At 38.8% G+C, this 22,340-nt stretch overlaps 1 protein-coding gene across 2 annotated transcripts in view; it reads left to right on the forward strand.

Annotated features, from left to right (window-relative positions):
• The first annotated feature begins 6,012 nt into the window (after positions 1 to 6,012).
• Positions 6,013 to 22,340, forward strand: part of LOC124158847 (probable medium-chain specific acyl-CoA dehydrogenase, mitochondrial) — a 35,762-nt gene continuing 19,434 nt past the window's right edge. For both annotated transcript variants that reach the window (XM_046534222.1, XM_046534221.1), the window contains exons 1-3: positions 6,013 to 6,102; positions 6,267 to 6,379; positions 6,650 to 6,743. In XM_046534222.1, coding sequence (XP_046390178.1) covers positions 6,365 to 6,379; positions 6,650 to 6,743 — 109 coding nt within the window. In that variant the 5' untranslated portion in view covers positions 6,013 to 6,102; positions 6,267 to 6,364. The remainder of the gene's footprint in view (positions 6,103 to 6,266; positions 6,380 to 6,649; positions 6,744 to 22,340) is intronic.

Consider the following 22,340-nt stretch of genomic DNA (forward strand, 5'->3'; position numbering starts at 1 on the left):
CAATACCATCATTATTTCTTTTCCCCAAAGGCTCTGTTCTGGAAGTGAATCGCTTCCTATGAATTATGTCAAGGACAGCAGTCACTAGCTGGGGCATGTGGCCTTCGAATGGGGTGAATGCTGGACTTACTCTCTTCTTGGTACGAGGTCTTGTCCATAAAATAATGTTCCCAACTAGATTCAGTTGCAAGGAATACTGTTACATGGGATCTAGCGATTCCAATATGTAGCTTAATTCCTTCATTCCCAGGCCCCGTCCAATCAAGCTGTTTTTAACATTCAGTGGGGACCTTTCAGCCATTAGAGATCCAAGCAGTCAACCTTATGTTTAAAAAAAATGACAATATGAGGTGATAAGTGTTGAAAAAGGTGAAATATGCTGGCACAACTGTGCACAAATTTATAGCCGCAGATCCGGCTGCCGAAACACAGGCAATGCTAACAAGAGTGGGAAATTGTGCAGAATTTCACCGTGCAAGGGCAGTGCGATGAAGAGCATGTCTCTTTAAAAATAATCTGCATACATACCTGGGGAGGATGTTTTGGAAATTATCATTCAACTTACAATGATGCATAATTTTTACCCTGCAATCTGTTACTGTCGGTGTTAATTTTAAGAGTGGATTCAGCCTCTTTGATGCTCTCCCTCCCAGGGGCGTAGCTAGGAATTAAGTCTAGGGGGGGTTTCAGGTGCAAAACACTGGGTTGTCTGACGGTGTGGAATACCCGCCAGGGGAAGTGGGAGGGGCGGGGGCCCTCCCTCAGAAAAAGTTTAAGGTAAATGATTCAAAATGGTGAGTTATACGCCCTTCTGAGGGATATTTTATTAATTTTTTACATTATTCTATAAGTAATATTAATCCAATTAAGTAAAATGGATCAAACTTGAAAATTGCTCTGAGCTCTGGGGGGGGTTTTATCCCCCAAAACCCCCCGTTGCTGTGCCACTGCTCCCTTCTACCCCATACTGCCCTCTCATTGCTTCAGATACTGAGGGATCATACAAGAGATGATGTAGTCCTCTCAGCACCCCAAAATCATGTTGGACATAAGTGTGCTGCATGGCAAAATGGGTATCAGTCCATGTGCCTTCCAGTCATTTAGTATTCTACCCGCAGAAACACCTCCCAACTTACTATAGCCTTTAGCTTCTACACTGTTGTACCTAGGGGTGGATCCAGGAATTTTTCTGGGGGCACAAGTGACTGACAGGTCTTTTCATATTTGAGATTAAAAACAAAATATGTACAGAAATTACTGTAGAAAATACTTTCTGTATTTTGATATGAAAGTTATTAATATTTAATTAAATGATTGAAGATCTGTAATACAAAAAATAAAACAAACGTAATGATAACTGTATTAAAAATCTTGTCTATTTTAAAGAATCTGGAGGGGACACGCCCACCCCCACTAAATCCACCTATGGTTATACAGCTACTGCTTGAAGGCCACTTATCAATTTTTGATTTTATTCTCATTTATTGGTTTTTTTAAAGAGATTTTACTGTGAATTAATAAAAAAATTGTGTCTTCTGTAGTTAATTGCACTTTCTCTCTGCCCTCACCATCAGGGAGTACTGAGGGCAAAGGCATTATATGCTCTTAATCTTCTAGAACTAGCTACCTTTAAAATTTTCTCTTTGAATTTTGTGGATATTCCAGCCATCTTTTATGTTATCATGATTTGAGTATGCATATTTTTAAAACCCTTATTTTAATATGAATCGATCTCCATGTAGCATCTACTCTTACTCTTTATTTCAGAGCTGTTTATCCCTATCACTGCTAAATTGTTAATAACTATAATTTGAAAAAAGAAATATTTATACTGATTATTTGGTATGAAATTAATCTGACGAATGTGATTCTCAACAAGTTCGTGGGGGTGAGTTACGAAAATTTTAACTGAAAAAAATGTCCCTTCTTCTATTAAAGAAATTTTGGAAAAGTGCACTAGAGAAACTTAAATGGCAGGAAGAAAAAAAATTTCTCCACAATACCAATTAAACACACCTGAGGCAGTGGCAGAAGGTTTCTCTCACTTTTCCTGCAAAGAGAGGTGGTACATCTAGCCAGAAGCTGCTGCACCTTTAATTCCTCACATAGTATCTGAGGACACTGTGTCATTCATTTCCCCTCTGTGTTACATTTGCTGGGTTACTATTTTTGTTGTTATTTATCCTAATCAGGCCCAAACTATTTAGCCTCTTCCTTTAGCTGTAAGGTCTTCTTGTATGGAAGGTGCTGTTGTTTAGTGGCTCCTAAATGCACTTTTTTGGATTAGAAAATGATTTAAAAAAACAAAATCCCCAGGTTTCTTGCAACCCACGCACGAAAACACCGGTTAAGGTTGTACCAGTTGTTAAAAGGTATCATCAGGTAATGCGAGAGGGATGGCTCCATGATTATAAACCTCAGTCATCTTGGCCCTCTTAAGCACTGCCACTGGAATTAGGGCTGAGCTTCCAATGCATTGCTTCCCGCGTATTGTTAGCAAAAGTTTACTAAATATTTTCGTTTATGATGAGCTATTGGCTGCTATATTTTAATGAAAATATGAAAGTGGTAACCAAATTGATGCTCATTGGACCACGGAGTTATGTTTATCATCAATTCGTTGAAATGATATTCAGGTATTGAAGTGGATAGTAAAATCTTCATGCTGGAGTGATACAGGTGGACTGGGATACCCCGACTGTCGATTGCTATTTTCCTGAGTGCCTTTACTGTTTTAATACACTGGGGTAACATTTCAGTCGGCTTTATCTAGTGGGAATGTGTGCATTCAGTCATTTCACGAACTTATTTCTCTCTCTCAATGAAGCATTGATTGAAGTCGGTATAAGGTGCCATGTGATTGCCTGTTCCTTGAGCCCATCCTGTACAGAGGATACACTTGAGAGGTTGTTAATACCATTCCAGTTGGCCAATTATATGGAATAATTCGGCTCCATTTGGTTTACTGCGCCTATTACATACATATATGTATCTGTTTGCTGATACTTAGACTTAATTAGTTTGAATTGCCGCTGTAGTGTTGCTCCAACATGGCGGATTTTTGGTGAGACAAGTGTGAGTCGCTACGCGTACCTGAGGCTCCGATCGTAGCCTACGTTATTCATAAGGCCGTCCAACGTGAGCTGTAAACGGGCAGAATGAGCATGTCTGGAGTTAGTTCCAGTTGTCGCCGCTGGCGCTGTTTTGAGAACAAAATTCGTATGGGAATGAATGGCGAACATTTGAAACAGACGCGATTTTTGTCAAAATTAGTTCTCTTTTCGTGATTATGCTAACATTTACCATATTTATTTAATTTTGGCCTTTATTTTTTGGTATTTTTCACGGAATAATGTTTTCAAAATTATAGGAATTTCCGACAAAGTGATATTTTCCTAAACGCAGGTGCTGTTACTTCTTCCATGTTACAGCGTCCGTTTCATTTTAGCCTAATTGTCCAGAAGTGGCCTAAAATTTTTTTGTAATATTACACGAAGCAATACCGGGTTTGTGCATTGCTTACAAGCAAATTCCTTCAGAAATCTTGGTAAAATGAATGTCAGTAATTGCTCTTCAAGTAGCTGGCGTTGCAGAAAGAGTACTGCCCGAATATAAAATTTTGCTGTCAAGTTTGCGCACTGCTTACACTGAGAAATATGTAAAGTTTTTGCTAGGATAGCAATCTATCTATGATCTATTCAAATGATTCACTAATAACAGTGAGGGAGCACTTTTTTGACATGCGGCGAGAGGTTCCAGACACCCTATACATTCAGTTCTCTCCTCTGCGATTCGGACTAGGTAACCCGCCACGAAAGCTACTGCAGCTTCTCTCATGTATATTTCAAATATATAAGCGATGGTCACTTGGGGAAATTTGTTAATAATAATTAATTAACTATCAAATAATTAATCACTCGACGAACACTTTTTCAGTAACCTTACCTGGAATAGGTCTACTTAATATCTCGAGAAGATCTTCCGGTTGCGTTGCAGGAGTTTCATGGCCCTTAGAAATGTCATTGAGTTTCCTGATAAGCAACAGTGATTTGCAATCTTCAGAGTCATTTACTCTATCGCAGAGAGGTAGAAAGTTTTGAAATTCAAGTTCTTGACATGTTTTCACTGTTTTCGTGCTGTCGGTAGAGTAACTTGACGAAGTCACTGGAAACGTTTACTCCGTCAGATGTCAGTCTACGGTCAGGAAACTGATTTCTCATGTTCTCAAGGGTGTGACTAGAATCGTAGCTAAGGAATAGAGGCCGAAATGGGGTCACAAGGCGTGCAATGGTATAGTCTTCTGAATGAACGTTGGCCATCTGTGAAAATTCCCACAAAAAATATAATTTAACTAGTTTAATAGAGGAACACGTTTTGCTCAATTCCACCCAGTTTTCTTACAATTTTACGCTGTTTCTTGCGGAAAAAATGACGTGATACTTGCCAGGACCCCCCTCCCCTCCACGTGAGATTGGGTGAGAATCGGTTCGACCCCCTAGGTCTAGGTACGCTGTTTCTTGCGGAAAAAATGACGTGATACTTGCCAGGACCCCCCTCCCCTCCACGTGAGATTGCGTGAACGGCGGTGATATATCCATGAATTTCCCATGAGAAAATATTCCCCTGAACCGGGAATCGAGGCTGTGATCTTGGATTTCCAGGCCACTGAGCAGATTTTCTTTGATTCCCATGGCAATTGTTCCGAGGCTCATGGTACAAGATGAGAGTGGCGGATCCATGGGGAGGGGAGATGCTTAGGAGTCGTACGCTATAGATAAAAATTGAAATTTTCATATGTACTTTGACGTAAAGCAGATAGCAAAATTTTCCGGCAAATTTACCAACTATAACGAGTCAAAATACAAATTATTTTTAACCTTATAGGGCCTATTTTAACGCTTTGGCATTGGTAAAACGATCTACTGCGCCTGCATAATATAGTGTCTTTTTTATCAATGAATTAGTCTAAAACAGCCGTTTTTGAGTCTGGAAAATCCTAACTTTCAAAATCCCCGAACCCCCCTTCGGCTAGGGGGAAATTCCCCTGGTTGTGTAGTAATTCACGAAGATAGGCCCCCCACCTAGTTGGTGCAGATCTATATCCGTCACTGCTAGATTTTAAACCCTTGTGGTTCGTCAAGGATGTCAACCCGGGAAAAAAGGACTTCAATGAAGCCGCAACCCAAGACTGGAGCTAGGGCGTTGCAGGGGGGCGTGTGCCTCTGGCGAAGATTTCAGAGAGGGGAGCAGAAAATTTTGAAACATTTATTAGAAAAGTTATTTAACTTTCATAATTAAATTAGCTAGCCAAAATAATTAAAAATCATTTTAAACTAATATTAATAAAAGTTCTTCACAGCATACATACGGCGAGTAATTTCAACTAACGCACAATAAAAAAATGGATTACAGAGGTATTATATTTTAGGGGTGGAAGAGAGAAGGGGATCACGGGAGGGATAGTGGCAAACTGATCGTTGCACCCCCTGACAAAAGTCCTAGTTATGGCCCCTTCACGACCGGTTAAGAGTCTCAACCCTGCCCTAAAGACGCGCATGGCGGTATGACCGCAGTTCGATTCCCGGTTCAGGAGATTTTTTTCTCATGGCAATTCTTGTATATTTGGTAAGTTTTGGTTAGTGAGTAATCATTTCCATCGAAAAATGTTTTGCAATAGGGTCCAAAATCAATCGCCTTAGGACTAATTTTCTCGAGACCTCCTTAAAATAAATATCCTCGCTTTTTCTCATTCTTCATTATTTTCCCCTGCCAAACACCCTAAAGGTGGCTTGCTGGGTATTATGTAGATTTACAAGTATTAGAAAGAATTTAGAGCCTCTCTTAAGATAAAAATAACGTAATTTCATCAGTTCCGTTGCTATTTCCCGTAAGATCTCATGTAATTCATGTTCTCAAAAGAGCGCCTCTACCGGCCGAAGACTCAACTACGTGCGCTGTCCCAGCTTTTTCCCGACGTTGGACGGCCTTGTATATAACGTAGGCTACGCTCCGATATCAGCATCGGTAAACACAAGCATTTCCGCATTTCATAACCCGCGTTATCCTCTTACTCATCTAGGTTAGGTTCGGAGTGAACGGCTGGTAAGTGATGTACGGGATTTTTCTAAAATTTCTTTTCAAGTTTGTGGACGCTAGTTGTTAATACATGATATTCGTTAACACCACTTAAGAATATAGTTTGAGGTCGTGGACTTTAATTCCATCCTTGATGACTTTCATGTTTGTTATCTGTGCTTATTTCCAAGATAACGCCAAGATTGTGCAGCTGTTCTCCGAGCACTAGTGAGATTAACAGGAATACTTGATTTTGGTGGTACCAGAGTAGGTCGTGTACCCGTGGAACATGTCTTTATCTCAGGTAAGTAATAATATGATGTTATTGCATGATTATCTGGGAGAAATGAATATTAATTGTAAATATTTGGGATGCTTGCACATATTGGATTTTCATTAGCTTTTTCTGTCGCTGCATAGTATGGCTCTTTATTTGAAACAGCCGTGCTGGCGAATGCAAACTTATATTTTAGAGCGTAACTGAAGATATGTTAGAGGAATTCATGGTATTCTTACGTAATATTGTTAAGCTGAAATAGCAATAAATGACGATAGGATTATTTCGACTTCTTAGGTTGCCCGAAGTAGTTTACGGCCTTGCCTGAGAGCTTTTTCTACTACATCGGCCAGTTCATCTGAAGCTAAGCATGCCAATGGATACGCCTTTGGTAAGTTTAATGTTACAGTATTAAGTTAATAGAGTTGTTGAGGGGTGTATATGTGAATTGGTCCTCGAGGTATACATTGCTCTTATTTACCGCGTCAATATAATACTTTTCATGGGTGATGAAATTGTTATTAATACGATGCTTACTCGGGTTAGCAATCGATGTAAGGAATAGTAGTCTAGTTTTGCCAATGTATCTCTTTCCATGGGTAGTCTGTAGAGTGCATGTGTACGCGGAAGTGTCCACCGTTGGCATTCCGGTTTGTGTCCCCAGCGGCCGGTGGGGTAGTATTTTTTGGGTACACGTGTACTGAATGTGGGTTCTCTCACAGCTGTTCGCCTTGACTCCTTTTTGCCGCCGCTGACCGAGTTCAATATTGCTGCTGTCGTGGCTCGGCAGCTTGACTAGGCATGATACACGAGTAATTGAAGGGTAGTTAAGCGTAATTATCTATATGATATTACGTAATTAATATGTTCAGGTACAGCGCGGGATTACGATGGTTCAATTTCACAGGAATAAGAAAGGAAAGGTTAATTTGACGACCCTATTGCTGATTTTCAATTTTCAGGAAACTTTTCTATCGAGTATGGTGGAATTCTCTTTCTCCCTCGTGTTCCTCTTAGGCCATTGTTTAAACACGTAACCTATTTGAGGTATCAACCGGAGCCAGGCGGGGCAAAAGCGTATTTTCTGTGTGTTACTAGTGCCAACACTCGTCAATGACTATGCCATGTAAAGAATTATTTCACATCCACGTTGATTGCTAGTTATATCGCACCCTTCTAAGAAAGTCACATGGTAGTGAATGTGGAGTTGTTTACTTTTCAATTTTCTCGTTCGCCAGTGCTCACGACCAGGGGCGCAGCTAGGAATTAAGGCTGGGGGAGGGGGAAGGTTGAGGTGCAACTAATACCGGGGTGTGTGGGGTATGGAATATCCACCAGGATAAGCGGTAGGTGCGAGATTAATAAATTGCGGAATTTTAAGATAAATGATAAGTTTTACGGCTATCTGAGGGATAATTTTATTAATCCTTACAGTATTCTATTATTAATATCAATCCAAGTAAGTAAAATGGATGAAACTTAAACATTTCTCTAAGCTCAGGGGGGGGGGGTTTATCCCCCAAAACCCCCCTTGCTGTGCCACTCCTCACGATTGAGCCCTTTGTGACAAATGATAGCAATGTCTAGTTGAAATTTTTTTTTTAATTAGTTTGAGCAGCTGCATTTACGTCCACTATTACTGTGTTTCTCTCTTACCTTGGGCAGAGTATTAGGTTGATGAAATTACTATCATATTGTTTTTCAAATGCCATACGTAATGGGTTGTTGAGAATCAGGGGCGTACCCAGGATCATAACTCAGGGGGGAGGGAGGGCAAGCCATGGTCTAGAGGGGGGGGGCAAGCCAAGTTGTGACATTTTAGCATGGAAAAAGTGAATCAAACCAACATTTGAAGAAAATTATAACAGCGCTTTATTATTATTATTATTACATAAATTGTTACAAGACGGACATAAAGGTGGTTGGTAACATAACATCAGGAAATATATAAAGACAAAAATATAAAATGCAAAGTACCAGCTTGGTTGATAGGTTTCATCTCACACAAAAATATACAAAAACCAAAATACAAAACAAAATACTAAGTACAAAATATTTTTTTAAAAAGCCCTCAAAAAAGTATTTTTTACACGATACATGTCGCCATGTATATATCAGCAAAAAACAATGCATGTCTACAGTTACATAGCCCTCAGAATTCATTTTTACACAATAATATAAGAAGACCAAAGCAAAAAAATGGCCAGGCCATAAGACGAAATCGACCATAACTACGGCCTCGAGTGTCATCCATTATGTAGCCACTGTTTCAAGAAATATATGAATATTGCGGGGGAACACATACGAATTCAACGGGCATTGGCTAGATATATAAAAGAAAGACATCGATTTCATCTGGAGGAGGATACGGGATATGTGTAATATGTTTGCATACAATGATGATATTTTCATTAAATATTTCCGCGTGTCAAAAGAAGTTGTCACTTACTTTGTAAGTAAATATAGTGGATGAACTAAAAGTTCGCTTGTTAGTAAAAATTTAGAAATACTTTTCAAATGGATGCTCTGTTGAAGTGAACGGAGGAATGGGGTTTTATTTGCTTTCTGTGGTACATTTTTTAGCAGATTTCTTACTTATTTGTTTTGAAAAGCTGTAGGTAACTTTAAATATCCTCTATGAAATGTTTTATATTTTAAGATTGTCGTTGCGTTACGCTTCATGAGGGAGGATATCAAAGAAACATAGAGCAAGACATTTTTTTGGCAGTAAGGCAATCATCAGTAAGTCGATGTGTAAAGGACAAATGCCATCCACACATCAAGGAAAGAATGATAGTCTCATATTGATGTTATGATTTTATACAGCTACCTTAACATAAGCCTCTGATAATAAAATTAATGACACTTAAAGTTTCAATTTCATCTTTAGATTTCGTGCATTGGCTGGATTTCTAGGCTTTTGGGGGCAAATCATTGAAGCCATGAGACAATAGTAAACCATTGGAAGGAGAAGAAGGGGTTAGAACTACAATAGGATGTCATGTTCTAACTCAATCCCTTACATGTAAAATTCATGAATATTATAATTCTGTACGGTACAAATTGTGTACAAATTTCTTCTTCTTCTCGTCCGTGATTTGCGTTTTTCACTTTTTCCGAAGCTCTCCAGCATCTGCCATCAGATCAATGTTCAAAGAAAATCCAAATTTATCCTTTAATAACAGTCCATTTCGGTTAAGGAACATAGAATTAATTTTTTATCCACATTGGAACAAACTTCCTTCTCAAAAAATGACTAGTGTTTAAAAAAAGTGAACCCAACTTATAGTGCCAATTATAATTCTCATACTTGCCTACAGAAAGGGCGTTAAGATGTTTGGCTGGGCCATACAATATGGCCCCTCGAGAGTGGAATCGGTATAGGCCGTACTTTCGGGTCAGGCCATACGAAACTTATGGCCGGCCATGAGCATGGCCCCATTTAGCAGAATAGGCCTGCAGGAGTAAGGCATGAATGAGGTCCACAATTAAGATGTTTAAGTGCAGCATAGCGGAGGTGGGAAGAGTATGTTGCTATATTTACTGGTATTTGTTTACATGGAAGCACTATACAGTCCTAGCTTTCAGAACAGTATTCTTTGTCTTAGCAGTTTATTTAGTTCTCTCCTAATGTTAACAGTAAACCCAAAAAAAATAGTGTTTGTTGAGATGGGATTGTAAAAACCTTCAGAATGAATTGGATATGTCCTTGAGTTAATGTTATTCCTAGAAGGTCTGGTGCTGACTGTGACCTTATGTGAATAATTCCATATCAGTCTCAGGAAGTTAGCAAATTAGGGCAGCCTTTTAAGAGGCTTTGAGAAGCTAGTAGGTGACCTACAGACTTGGACGAGCATTGGTATGAACAAATGCTATGGTTAATACCATGTTAAATTATTTTAGTAATGTAGGAGAAAATTGACTTTCCTTATCAATCCATTAATTATATTATGTGGCTAAATAATGGAGGCTGATGATAGGCGTTGAGGAGGAAGTAAATTTTTGAATTGCTAAAATTTTGTAGTTAGTGATTATGGTATGTTAGGAATTCTTTTCTTGTTCAGTATCAAAGTTTAGTCTTTGTATAAATTAAAAATAATGCTAATTTAAATTTCTAAATCAGATGAGAATCATGTTGCTCCTGGAGTGAACTAATTTATTTACGTTACCAGAGGAAAAGTGAAAATAAAGTTTCTGGGGATATCATTGTACTTTTTTTTAGAAAAAATTGGAAGAAAGTGCTAACAAAATTTTTAAACAATAGCGAAGTATGTTAGCTCTAATTTTTGCGGCAATATAAAATCTTATCACGAGCATAGAGTGGATGTAATTTTGAAAATCGATAGATTTTCAGAGGAGTTAACTCAAATGGTCCCAAAAATATTCTACAAAAGGCCTTCCTTAGTGTGGTTAAGCACATTTTACTGGATATGCACTCTTGGAATTCCTTTCTCTGAGAGAGCATGTGATAGCTGTCCATCTGCTGAGGCCATCGTGGAGGGCCCATAAACTGCACTATTATGGGGATTTGAGACAGTAAGCTAATTATATTCTTATAAATGGATGTTATGAAAATCCAGATATTTTTTCTTCTTCTTGAGTGTTAAATTTAATAATAATAATAATAATATCCTTTATTCCATAGAGGTTGTGTAAACATTGGAATGTGTCAATACTAAAACAAAATACGTATTACAAAAAAATACAAATCGTAAAAGAATAAAATATTATATTTTTAATAAATGATTGAGAAATTAGTTCCCACTGTATTCTAATGATGTACTCAGCTGTATTATAAAATGCCTGTTCAATTACGAAAGCTCTAGTCTCTTAACTACACTTGACTAGTCTCTTAAACACATGTATCATTGTAACCTCTTTTAATTTGTGGGGTAGGTGATTAAAAATTTTTGTGCAAGTTAAGTGTGGGTCTTTTTTGGTGAGACTTGAATTGAACATTTTTAGGTGGACGTAATTATTTTCAGGTGTAGCATGTGAGTGAGGGGAATTATTCAGTTGGAATTCCCCTGGATTTTCTTTGGCAAAGGATGAACACTGCAAAATATAAATGAAAGGGAGTGGTAATATTTTCAATGATCTGAAATGGGGTTTACCATGTTCTCTCATAGAAAGTCAAGGATTGCTTTGATAGCCTGTTTCAGCAAGGAGAGGAGTTTCTTACAGTGGGACGTTTTGCCCCGTAAGATGGGGCCATGAGTGAGGAAGGAATGCGTTATGCTAAGTACAGGAACTTCATTTCACTCAATGTATTCCAATCCTATGATTGATAAACTCGGTCACTCCATTTCTCCCTGCCAGTTAATTTACCTCCCGAAGGCTCTTCTTCCCCGTGTAGCGTTAAATTTAATGGAAATGTAAAAATAAGTGAAATGAACAACACGAAAACAAACGCTATCGCTGTAGTCAATTGATCTGATAATGTCTATTCAACCATCAGGTCCACCACGTTACCCAGGCGCCTTTTACGTATTATTTCCTGAAGTTTCTTTGGTAAGGCTAGTGTGACTCCGAAGTTAGCGTTTCAACTGCGCAAGTCTTGTTTTGGTCGCGGCGTTTAAGGGGAAAAACGTGATTACACTTGGGGAAATTTAAGTACGCCCAGAAGTTAACTCGGAAGTGAATCCTGAAATCCTTGTCTTCAATATTAATCGTTGTGAAAGCCATTACATCTCGCCATGTGTCGAGTCAAATCTGCGTTATCGCATCAATTAGCAAAATCCGCTTTGGCTCCCTCGGCCGTTACATCATACTGCCGTGTGCCAATTCCTATAACGGGCGCCTCGACCTTTGCTGCATCTCACAGCACCCCCGAAATTTCGCCGCGGTGCGCTCGGCAGCCACATTGAATCAGCGCATTAAGCTAGAGCAGAAGATAAACTGTGGGGAAAGGGCGCGTGCGTGTGTTGGTACTTTCTGGACAAACTTAAGGTCGAACCTCTTTCATTATCTGTTCTCCGAAGCCCTTCATATCTTTATGAACCGATCTCTGGTCTATTTAGAGAGGAACAATTGGCAACCCAATACGTTTGTACCCTAAATGATTCCTCCCTCTCTCTCTCAAAATATATAGAGACCGCATTACATCGCCACGAACGACGAACCTTTTTTCAATTATCTTATATACAATCTCTAAATTGTAGTGGATGAATATTTATAGATCTCGTTAATGTTTCGTATCGAATGGAACTAAAAATTGCTTACTAAAAATTATAAGAATAGAATGATAATAAATGGTTATAATACTTAAAATAATCCTTATTGTACATATATTTCCTTTATAAAAATTTGACCCAATGATTTGAAGATCCTGTAATCCGTCTTAAACCTAATTGACAGGTTCCACCCTCGTGAACGAACTTCGATGAAATGGTCGGGATAGGATTACAAGGGCTTTCCTCCTGCTCTGGTCGCTTTCCTCAGGGTGATGGACTTACTATATAGCTGTCACACCCGAAGGGATCAGCGGCAGCCTGCACTCACGCATACACACCCATTCACTGCTCAATATGAAATGTTCATGCATGATGCGGGCAGTTAACCTCATAACCTGTATCTATGAATACAATATGTATTTTCCCATTTTTATTGTCTAGATGGTGAGATTATCACATTTGTGTTATGTATTTCTCACCGGTACATATTTATATTTTTCGTCATTTATTCAAATGTAAAGAATTTCAAGCGTATGAAACGAGACTAGTCCGAACGGTGGAAATGGTGGAAAGTCTTATGCGTGACGTCGATGACTGTTCACCCCCGCTGCCGCTAGATGGTGTGGAACAGGGGCGCAGCTAGGAATTAAGGCTAGGGGGGGTTTTAGGCGCAACTAATACTTACGAGTGTGGGGGTATTGCATAACTACCAGGGTAAGGAGGAGTTGCGGAGGTCCTCCTCCAGAAAAATTTGAATAATAATGGTTCAAAATGGCGAGTTTTACGGCTTTCTGAGGGATATTTGATAACTCCTAACACTATTCTATAAGTAATACTAATTCAAATAAGTAAAATGGATTAAACTTAAAAATGTCTCTGAGATCTGGGGGGGGGGGGGGTTATCCCCCAAAACCCCCCTCGCTGCGCCACTGGTGTGAAAAGTGCCTGAAGGGGATGAGTAGTGGAATCCAGTGTAAGTAAGAATAGGAGAAATGATATTCGCTCTATTACCGATGTGATTTCGCTTGAGTTTATAAAATGCATATCGAATTTCAATGCAAAAATCCTATTTTGCACAATGAAGTATTTTTTCGGTTGAGGGGGGTTGTTTTTGGGGGATGCCTTGGTGCGGCGCCGCACAGTGGTCCCAAATCGAAAAAAGCTGGCCAAAAGTCATTTTTTCGACTTTTTACGAGGAAGTTTTGAATTATGTATTCGGATTCTACAGGATATGGCCTATAATATTTCGTGCCTGATAGGTCTGTGTGATTATTATGTTGACCTGTGTAACCCGTCAAACATGGGCATGTTCAGCCTAAAACGCCCGACGCGTAGAAATAGTCGATTTTAGGGTAATTCGACTTAATAAGTGACTATTTTAATTTCATGGGATTCATCTGTCAATTTTAATACGGTAAGTTTGCATATTTTTTCACAATATTATAGTATTTTTTGTTCGTTTCAGAATTTATTATAACAATATTTAATTAATTATAATGTTAGCTATTTTTGGGCCTATTTTTGGTCAAATGTGTCAATATAGTGTTGTGCCCCTCGAAGATTCCTATGCTGAATCCTTAGGAAGAGTATGTACAACAAGATGGAGAAAAAAAATCTTGCCTAACTTGCCTATCCGACATCTAGAGGGTTTTAAGTTGAGCGGTGCACCGCTCCGCTGAGGGCGGCTGGCCGGCGGCCGGCGGGAGACAGTGGCATTATCGCTCAAATATTCCTGTACCGGTGGTCAAACTTGCATGGTGTATACTAAGCATAATTCTACATCCTGTACGATTACATTAATCAAGTGCTTCACGCCTATCGTATGCACACTTCTCGTTTGTGCACTCACCTTCAAATATTCATGAAACCAATGAGGGCCGGTTTTCATGTTCTTCATGAGAAACATTATGAGTGATCAAAAGCGACTACTTAAGTCCTTATGCGAAAACCTTACAGTAACCACGAGATGCTTTTCTCTACAAAACATTCCTCATATTTTTATAGAGAAGAGATCCCTTACGTGCTGTACAGCGTTGTCAGCACGTTATTCCGAAATAAGGTATTGGCGCTAAGAGAAATAAATGCTCCATAATGCCAAGAATTGTTCACAGAATCATTTCAACAACCCATAGACGGAGATAGGATTGAATTCGGAGGGAAAAATTCGTCTAAACCCACCAATGGAGCGTGATTCTGGCAAGTGCATTTTTTAATAATGAAGGAATGAGGATGACGGCCTCCCTCACCAGAGCCATTGCATGGATGTGGTGAATATTTCCCACTCAGTTTTACTTATTGATTTTCTTAGTGAAAAAGTGATGTGCTCCGAACTGTGTTAACACGGCTAACTCGAGAAACTTCTCCTGTCTAGATAATTAAAGCACTTGGTTTGCCAATGTTTGGCATTCAAATTTCAGGATACGCTGGAAAATCAGAGGCAAGTCTATATAAGCTTGTATATCTTTTATTCCATGTCAACTCATAATTTCCGGTTTATTATTGGTTAAAAATAGACAACTTTTAGAAATCACATTCATCGTTTCATCCGTAAATACTCGTGTTAAATTTGAATTATGGGTGCCGCAAATTTTTTCGTACCTTGCGGTGTACAATAAAAATACAGAGAGAAAAGAATATTAGTAAGCGAAGAAGAAGGAATATGTCGTGGAATATTTGAAAACAAGATTTCGACTGAATGAAATCAAGCATGCAAAAAAATATTCTGACGCGTTTTGTGATAAGAATGTTTTCTCGAAATACCTGAGAAAGTGGAATCAAAGCTCGAGGACAGATGAGCATTTCAAAGAGATGTTCATAAGCTGGTTGCAGAAGGAAATGAAATTCCCTCCAGAAGCATATCAATATCTCCCTCTCGCATCTAGTGAGTGCAAATGATTACCGTGTATGCACAGTCGGCGAATATATGCAGTGTATAAAAATAATCACTCATTAATCTCAATCATCATATTTTTAAAAGTGAAGTTTTAATTCAGGATTTTATTTCAGACAAGATGAAATTACGTGTAAATATAAAATTATAATCAATAAGTAAGAAATATTGGACCCGTGTCCATAATTTTGAAAAATCTACGAATAAATGCTTTATGTGTATGAAATGTAATTATTAATGTGATTTGTAATTTTCACAACAGGTATCGATGAAAGACTTATTCATAGACTTTCAGTGATATTAAAATCTCTGTCCCGCGGCTATGAGATAAATAATGAAGCCTTCAGCCAGTATTGCATTGAAAAAGCGGAGCTGTGCATCAATTATGGTTGGTAATATATTCTGCTCATGGTACATAAAGTGCTGATACATGGAACAGCAATTTCCAAAGAATCCTTTCTTACAATTGAAGTTTTAACGGAGGAAGCATTGGAGGCCAGGAACATAGACATGAGGAAATTCCGAGAGCATTGTACAAGAAAATACCCAAGAATGTTAAATTATGAAGACATCTTTCGAAGACTCCTTTAAATATCTGAATCATATATTTTAATTACATCAGGAGTTACAAAAAACGAGGTCAGCCCATCAGGTGAGGTGAAAATTTGCTAATTTTAAGTGATTCGCAGAGCGACAATGAGTCCGATGGGGTGACGGGGTGACATGGATTGGGACGACGATTCTTTTAAAATTTGTTCTTTGTGATACATGAAAGCGATTTTATTGCAATTCGAACATTATTTTCCTCAATGTTCTTAATATCAGTCATTTTATTTCATCTAATGTGACTTATCAAATACATGGAAGCCAAAAATGAGTGAGTGTGCGTATTTTTTTCCCATTTTGGTATCTCACCGACTATGCTGATGGTCGCAGGTTCGAATCTCACCAATTTCATGTCGTAAATTCTTTAATGGGTTTTAACAACAATTTATACATCTTTTACCTTAAAATTGTACTATTTTAAGCTCTCCATGAACACCAAGTTACCACCAATCGCAATGACATCTATATCGAGATTTTCTAAAAATTTTTTAAATAATAACAGCTCAAAAAATGCTAAAATGGAGAGACATCGTAAAAATGATGCCAAAATCAGATGCAGACGATCAAAATCAGTAAGAGACATCCACTTTTGTTGCTGTTTTAGCTAAAATTACGACGTTTACGTATTAATTTTGGCCAGCTTTTTTCGATTTGGGACCACTGTGCGCCGTGGCGGTATGCAACACCTCTTAGCAGTGATGTGTCTTAGGTCTGATGCTCGTTGACAAATGGCTCTTATGTATCCATATCGATGGCTAAGTTCTAATAACACGTATCTCGAAATTTGGCTGGTTTGAGACATGTATCATAAACAAAGTGTAATGGCATTTAAAAAATAAAATTCAAGCGAAAAACAACTCGTTTTTTGCAAATGTAAGCTTTTTTTCAGTTTTATGAATTTTTTGTTTTTAATTTTAGTGTACAATTAAAAATATAAATATTTTCTTTTGCTCTCCTGAAAATTACTATTCTTGAGATACGTGTTATTAGAACTTTGCCATCGATATACTATTTTGAAACAGAGACACTCTCTCTCTCTGTTTACTCTGAATACTGAGAGAGTCTCCTAATCTCAAAATTAAGACTTACTTTGGCCCAGCTTTTACCTGGGACAAAGTAGGTTGTACTTTTGCAAACTTGTTTTTTCTCATTATAAATCCTTTAAATGCATGTTGTGTTTTTTCTGAGTCAAAGTGGGTAGTAGGCCTACATTTTAGTTTTCCTTTATCATACATGACCTGTTTTCGGCTCGAGTTCTATAAACAACCGAATAAAAGTATAGAAACTTATTTTGAATATTTTAAAATGTCATTATATAAATATGTATCAATGTATATCATTATATGTCGGCATATATTTATTTATTAAGTTAACAGAACTACCTGTAATCAACATGCTGCGTCTGTTGGGGTCACAGGTTAAGTTACGTGAAGAATGATCGCAGGCTTTCCCGGCGTATAGAATCGTGGAAGGTTACTCGGGAATTCCACCGGGTCAGGTTCTCCATCACGGCCGACGTTTCGATGTACGAGTTGTCCATCTTCATCAGGGCATCGTCATCGTCAGATGGAGTTGGAGAACCTGACCCGGTGGCATTCCTTTTTAACCTTTCACGATAAGTTACGTACTTCCATTATATTTTCATTGATAAGGATATAAAAAAATGAAGCTATTTTGATTCGATTATTTTAAAAATAAATGAGTAAAAAATTAAAACAACGCTCTTATTTTTATACATTATTACTTTCTTTAAAACGAATAGTTTTAACTTAAGCCGCCTCTAGAATGTTTTTTCTAAGTAATATATTGCTTTTCACTTGGATAAGTCTTTCTTTGGCCCTAGCTATTCTTAAAATGCTTTAAAGCGGGTAAAATCACCTTGGGCCAAATTAACCCAAACTCGAGGGTAACATTGGCCTTAGTAAAACTATTTTTTTGATAAACAAAATTAGAAAAAGGAATTTAAAACCATTAAGAAACTGTGCAATAGACAGAGAGTTTGAGGGTTCTAGGTGAACCCTTCGAAGGGTACAACGCACTGGGGCCGGGAACCAAGCCAGTGGCTTATACGCCCAGACACCCGGGGAGGGGAAGGAAAAAGGATAGAGGTGCCGCCGCGATGGGAGCCCTCCGACGCCCCTGGGAAGGGATAGGTTCGGAAGGGACGGGACGAGGGAAAAACACCCCAACGCTATAGAAGCGAAGGGGGCCCTACTCTTAGCGAAACCAAGCATAAGCAATTAATGTTCTAGCGATCCTAGTGGATTTCCCTATGAGGAAGAAAAATCCATCGATCGAATCGCTAACGCTATACTGTGCAATAGACAGTCTATATGGGTTATGAAGTTCTAAAGGCTTGAAAAAGTAAAAAAAGAGAAAATAAGAAAAGAATCTTAAAAAAATTTAGAAGTGGGCCAAAGTAGCCCGTATCTTCTTTTTCCGTGCATTTATGTGATCTAGATATGAAGATGACCTATACAACCCGGCGTACAACACTACACGGCCGCGTATAGTCATACACGTTTAAAGGCTAAAGCCAAACTTAAAGCACTGTGATGTTAGACGAAGACTAACTGTAATAAAACATCTCAGTCCAAACTGATGTGAACTCGTAAGGAGTCATCCGCAAGTGTACACATGGTCGGAAATTTCAACAGGGAAAAAAATCATTAGCCTTCTCCTGGAATCGAAACGGGATCCTGCATATTCGTTCCGCGTACTCTAAACATTCTCGGTAAATGTTTCGTTTCACAAAAATGCATTTTTTGTTATGAATGTATATTACATTAAACGGCTATTTAATACCATTGAATTAGGTGTTTTAAAAATTGCTAATTTTACATACTGTTCAACTTTTAGAGTACTACTTCTAAAAAATAAGAATTAATTTTGTAGCAAATTTGATAGTACAATTTTGAATTCTTCTATAGTTTTCCCAGAGGGCACGGCTTTCGAGTTATCGTCTAAAAACTTAATAAAGGAACATTTATGGGTGGTGCTTGACCCTTGCTTACTCTCTCTAGGCTTTTTCATGAGACTAAGATCTCTACCACTGTGAAATAATTTGCGACTGCCCTAAATTTTCAAGTATAACGCGTGCGTTATACATATTTTGATAAATTTTCTAAGTCATCTTATGCGCACTGTACAAAAGTTGAACGAGTGAGTGTTATACAGAAGACTTACTGGGATGAATTACTTAAAAAATATCTTGTGGCATTCAAGTGTTTAATCAGTGAAATTATGATATTGCTTTCGAATTTAAATGGTTCCGAGAGTATGATTTCCTATAGTCATGGTCATGGTCCTTATATACCATGGTGATGTTTCTGGGGGGTGCCCTGCCCATAATATATAGTAGGTATATGAGTGCTCGTTGTGTGAAATTATTTGAAATTTGGGAGACTTGCGGATAACAGGCAAAGGTTGACCTGCGTGTTATGCATCATTTCACGTTTTATTTGTGAAGTTAGGGTGCACGATTATTTCCTCTATTACACCATTTTTGACGATCCTTCAATGGGCTAAGTGTCCTGCCCATATACCAGTGGCGGATACAGAAAAAACTCAAGGGGGGGGCGCAACATATCTTGAGTTATCTTTACTTTTATCGTAACAAAAGATGATCAAGTCACAGGCAAAGTATGTGAAAATTTTATTTAAAATGATTATAAACATGTAAAAGACAATGCCATCTTATGATATAAAAAAGTTACAATTGTGGTTTTGCAATGTTCGGAAATACAGGCGGACCCGCAAGGGGGGGGCGCGCGCCCCCTGCGCCCCCCATCTGTATCCGCCACTGCCATATACTGCTTCACCTGCTGAAGCCTGTGACTACCTACTTTTATCTCGAGCCTAACATTCCTTGCTCGCGATGCTTTACAAAATTGTTTAATTTCGGGTTTCCTGTGATTAGTCTTCATGCCATCTGTACGCCTCGCTTAGTTTACGTAACACATCAACTAGTGCCTGGAGCCCCTTCGTAGATAGGCTAATCAATGCCGGTGGACTTGGATTGAATCAAACATTAAACTTCAACTCCACCTCTTACCTCGTCCCACCAATAGGATAGGGTTTGGAAATGGCTTGAAAACGGTGAAATTGAGCAAATGAAATGCCTGCGATCGTCGCGTGCACTATTTTATTGACCACCACTGAGCCAAGTTGGAGCTTGCGAACAAAAAAGCGATTTTTGGGGCTTTGGACCGAATTTATTTTTCGATTTCATTGTGCAGAGGGTCCTCTTTAACTTCCCGCCTCCCCCGAATGCTCTCAAATGGCGCTGCCTGCCAAGTAGGCACTCATCTGTTTGCCTTTCTTCTTAAGACTCTCTTAGCATCAAGGCCGTGGCCGGCGGACAAAAAAATATAATTGAGAGAGCAGGGGAGGGGAGGGGGGGGGGAGTTCATTTGGCTTCGGGGAGGGTACACTTAAGACCGTATCTCCCAATCATTTCGAGGGAGGGGGGGAAGGTGAGAGGGATTCGAACCCCTTGAAACCCTCCCGCTCGCTACAGAGAATCGAAACTCATTCTTCCCCTCCTATCGGTCCTCGTGTTTCGAATTTAAATCCGTCACCTTGGAGGTGTTGGATCGTCATATTTCGCAAGGGTGAATTCCATTCGATATGTAGCATATAACCTTCAGAATAATTTGACACTGAGAAAGAATGAACGGTGCGTTTAGCATAGACCAATAGAAAATGAAGTGATTCTTCCCAATTACATCATGGTATTCTGGAGAGAAAGGGAAATGGCTTTCAGAAACAGTGTAGCTAAGACATTAATTACTTCGATCTTCACATTAGCAAGAGAAAGAATTAAATTTAATGGACTACTTACATAGTTACTTATTAGGGGAACACATCAGGACTGGTACACTTTGCCCCAATGGAGCTTCTGGCCCATTTATCCGAAGCTTTCTATGAATGTGCATACACGGATGTTGACAAAGTGACTGAGAGAAAAATGCCTACTTTTTCTGTTGTATATTAGTTTCACTAGAGCTATGACAAAGAGCGAAAATTACAAATATGTATTGTTCCATCACTGTGGTAAATAGTGTATAAACCCGGTGTACGAACGGATTGGATTGGAACGCTTTGGATTCCCGAATCCCTGAGGACGATGTGCTAGTCGCTCATCGAAACGTTGGTAAAGAAAATCGTACCTCGCGTGAAACACGGGGAATCTTCATTTTCATTGTTCGCTGGGGAAAAAAAACAGAAATTGCGTGTCTCTGTCAGCCACCGTGCATTAGGATGACTCCTTAACCTGCCGTCGGTCGCAATGGATCTGACTGGCTCAGCGCTCGAGTTCTTTCATTTCTTCGCGCAAATAGGCGGCATAGGCCCTTCAATGCTCATAGTATTTGTTTGTTTTGGCACGCACTATGCAGCCATTCGTTTTTCGCATTCATGCCGACAGATCAGTGGCGGATTATTTGGCATGATTAAGCAAAGTAATGGAATAATAAAGTAAAATAAAAGCGTTATTAGCTGAATAAATTGGCAAAATAAAAATACGGATCTTATAGAATTCACGTGCTAATATACTTTATATATAGTAATACTTAATAGCCTAAAGAGCACAGTAAATCACACCTTGCTGGATCCGTCCAGGGCCAAATAACGGCGTGTAAAGGGATATATGCATAGCACGCAAGACATCATTTAAGCGTTAGATTACATTAACAATGGTTCTTTGAACTTTAAAGGTGTACCACTGGGCCGTGCCGAGAGCTAATAATGTTTTTTTTACATATGTGCCTGTCAGCAATCCCAATTTTTACATATATGCCCGTCAGCCTGAACTCAGCAATTCCAATATTGAACCTGACGAAAGGTTAACGCATTTTTAGCCAATAGGGTAGTTTCCTTCATTAAAGAAAACGAAAGGCATTGATTGCGATTCGTTACCCACCATTAGTGTATTCATAATATACAAATTATTTGGTTTTAGAAATGCCGGTTTAGACGAATGGCAAGGGTCAATTTTATCCTCATTTGAAAAAGGCCAGATTGGCGCCCATGCGATGCCACTCCACGTGACGTCACAGGGACCTAGTTTCTATACGAGTAGATAGGAGTTTTACATCGCCTGAGGTTACCAATGCATGCATGAGTCACAGATCTCAGGGAAACATGTCTTAATAATCACCTATTAAAACTGGCTAAGGTCGGAAAGTTTTCCTCGTTTGATAAGGTATTAATAATCCTTATTTAAGCCAAGCGCTACCAGCTAGCATGGTACTCTGCTACCTGCTAGCATCCAGCGTCGTATCAGCGCTCAAAGCCTCGCCCCAAGGTCACCTCACTT

This window comes from Ischnura elegans, chromosome 5, assembly GCF_921293095.1.
Source record: "Ischnura elegans chromosome 5, ioIscEleg1.1, whole genome shotgun sequence".
Lineage (NCBI taxonomy): Eukaryota > Metazoa > Arthropoda > Insecta > Odonata > Coenagrionidae > Ischnura > Ischnura elegans.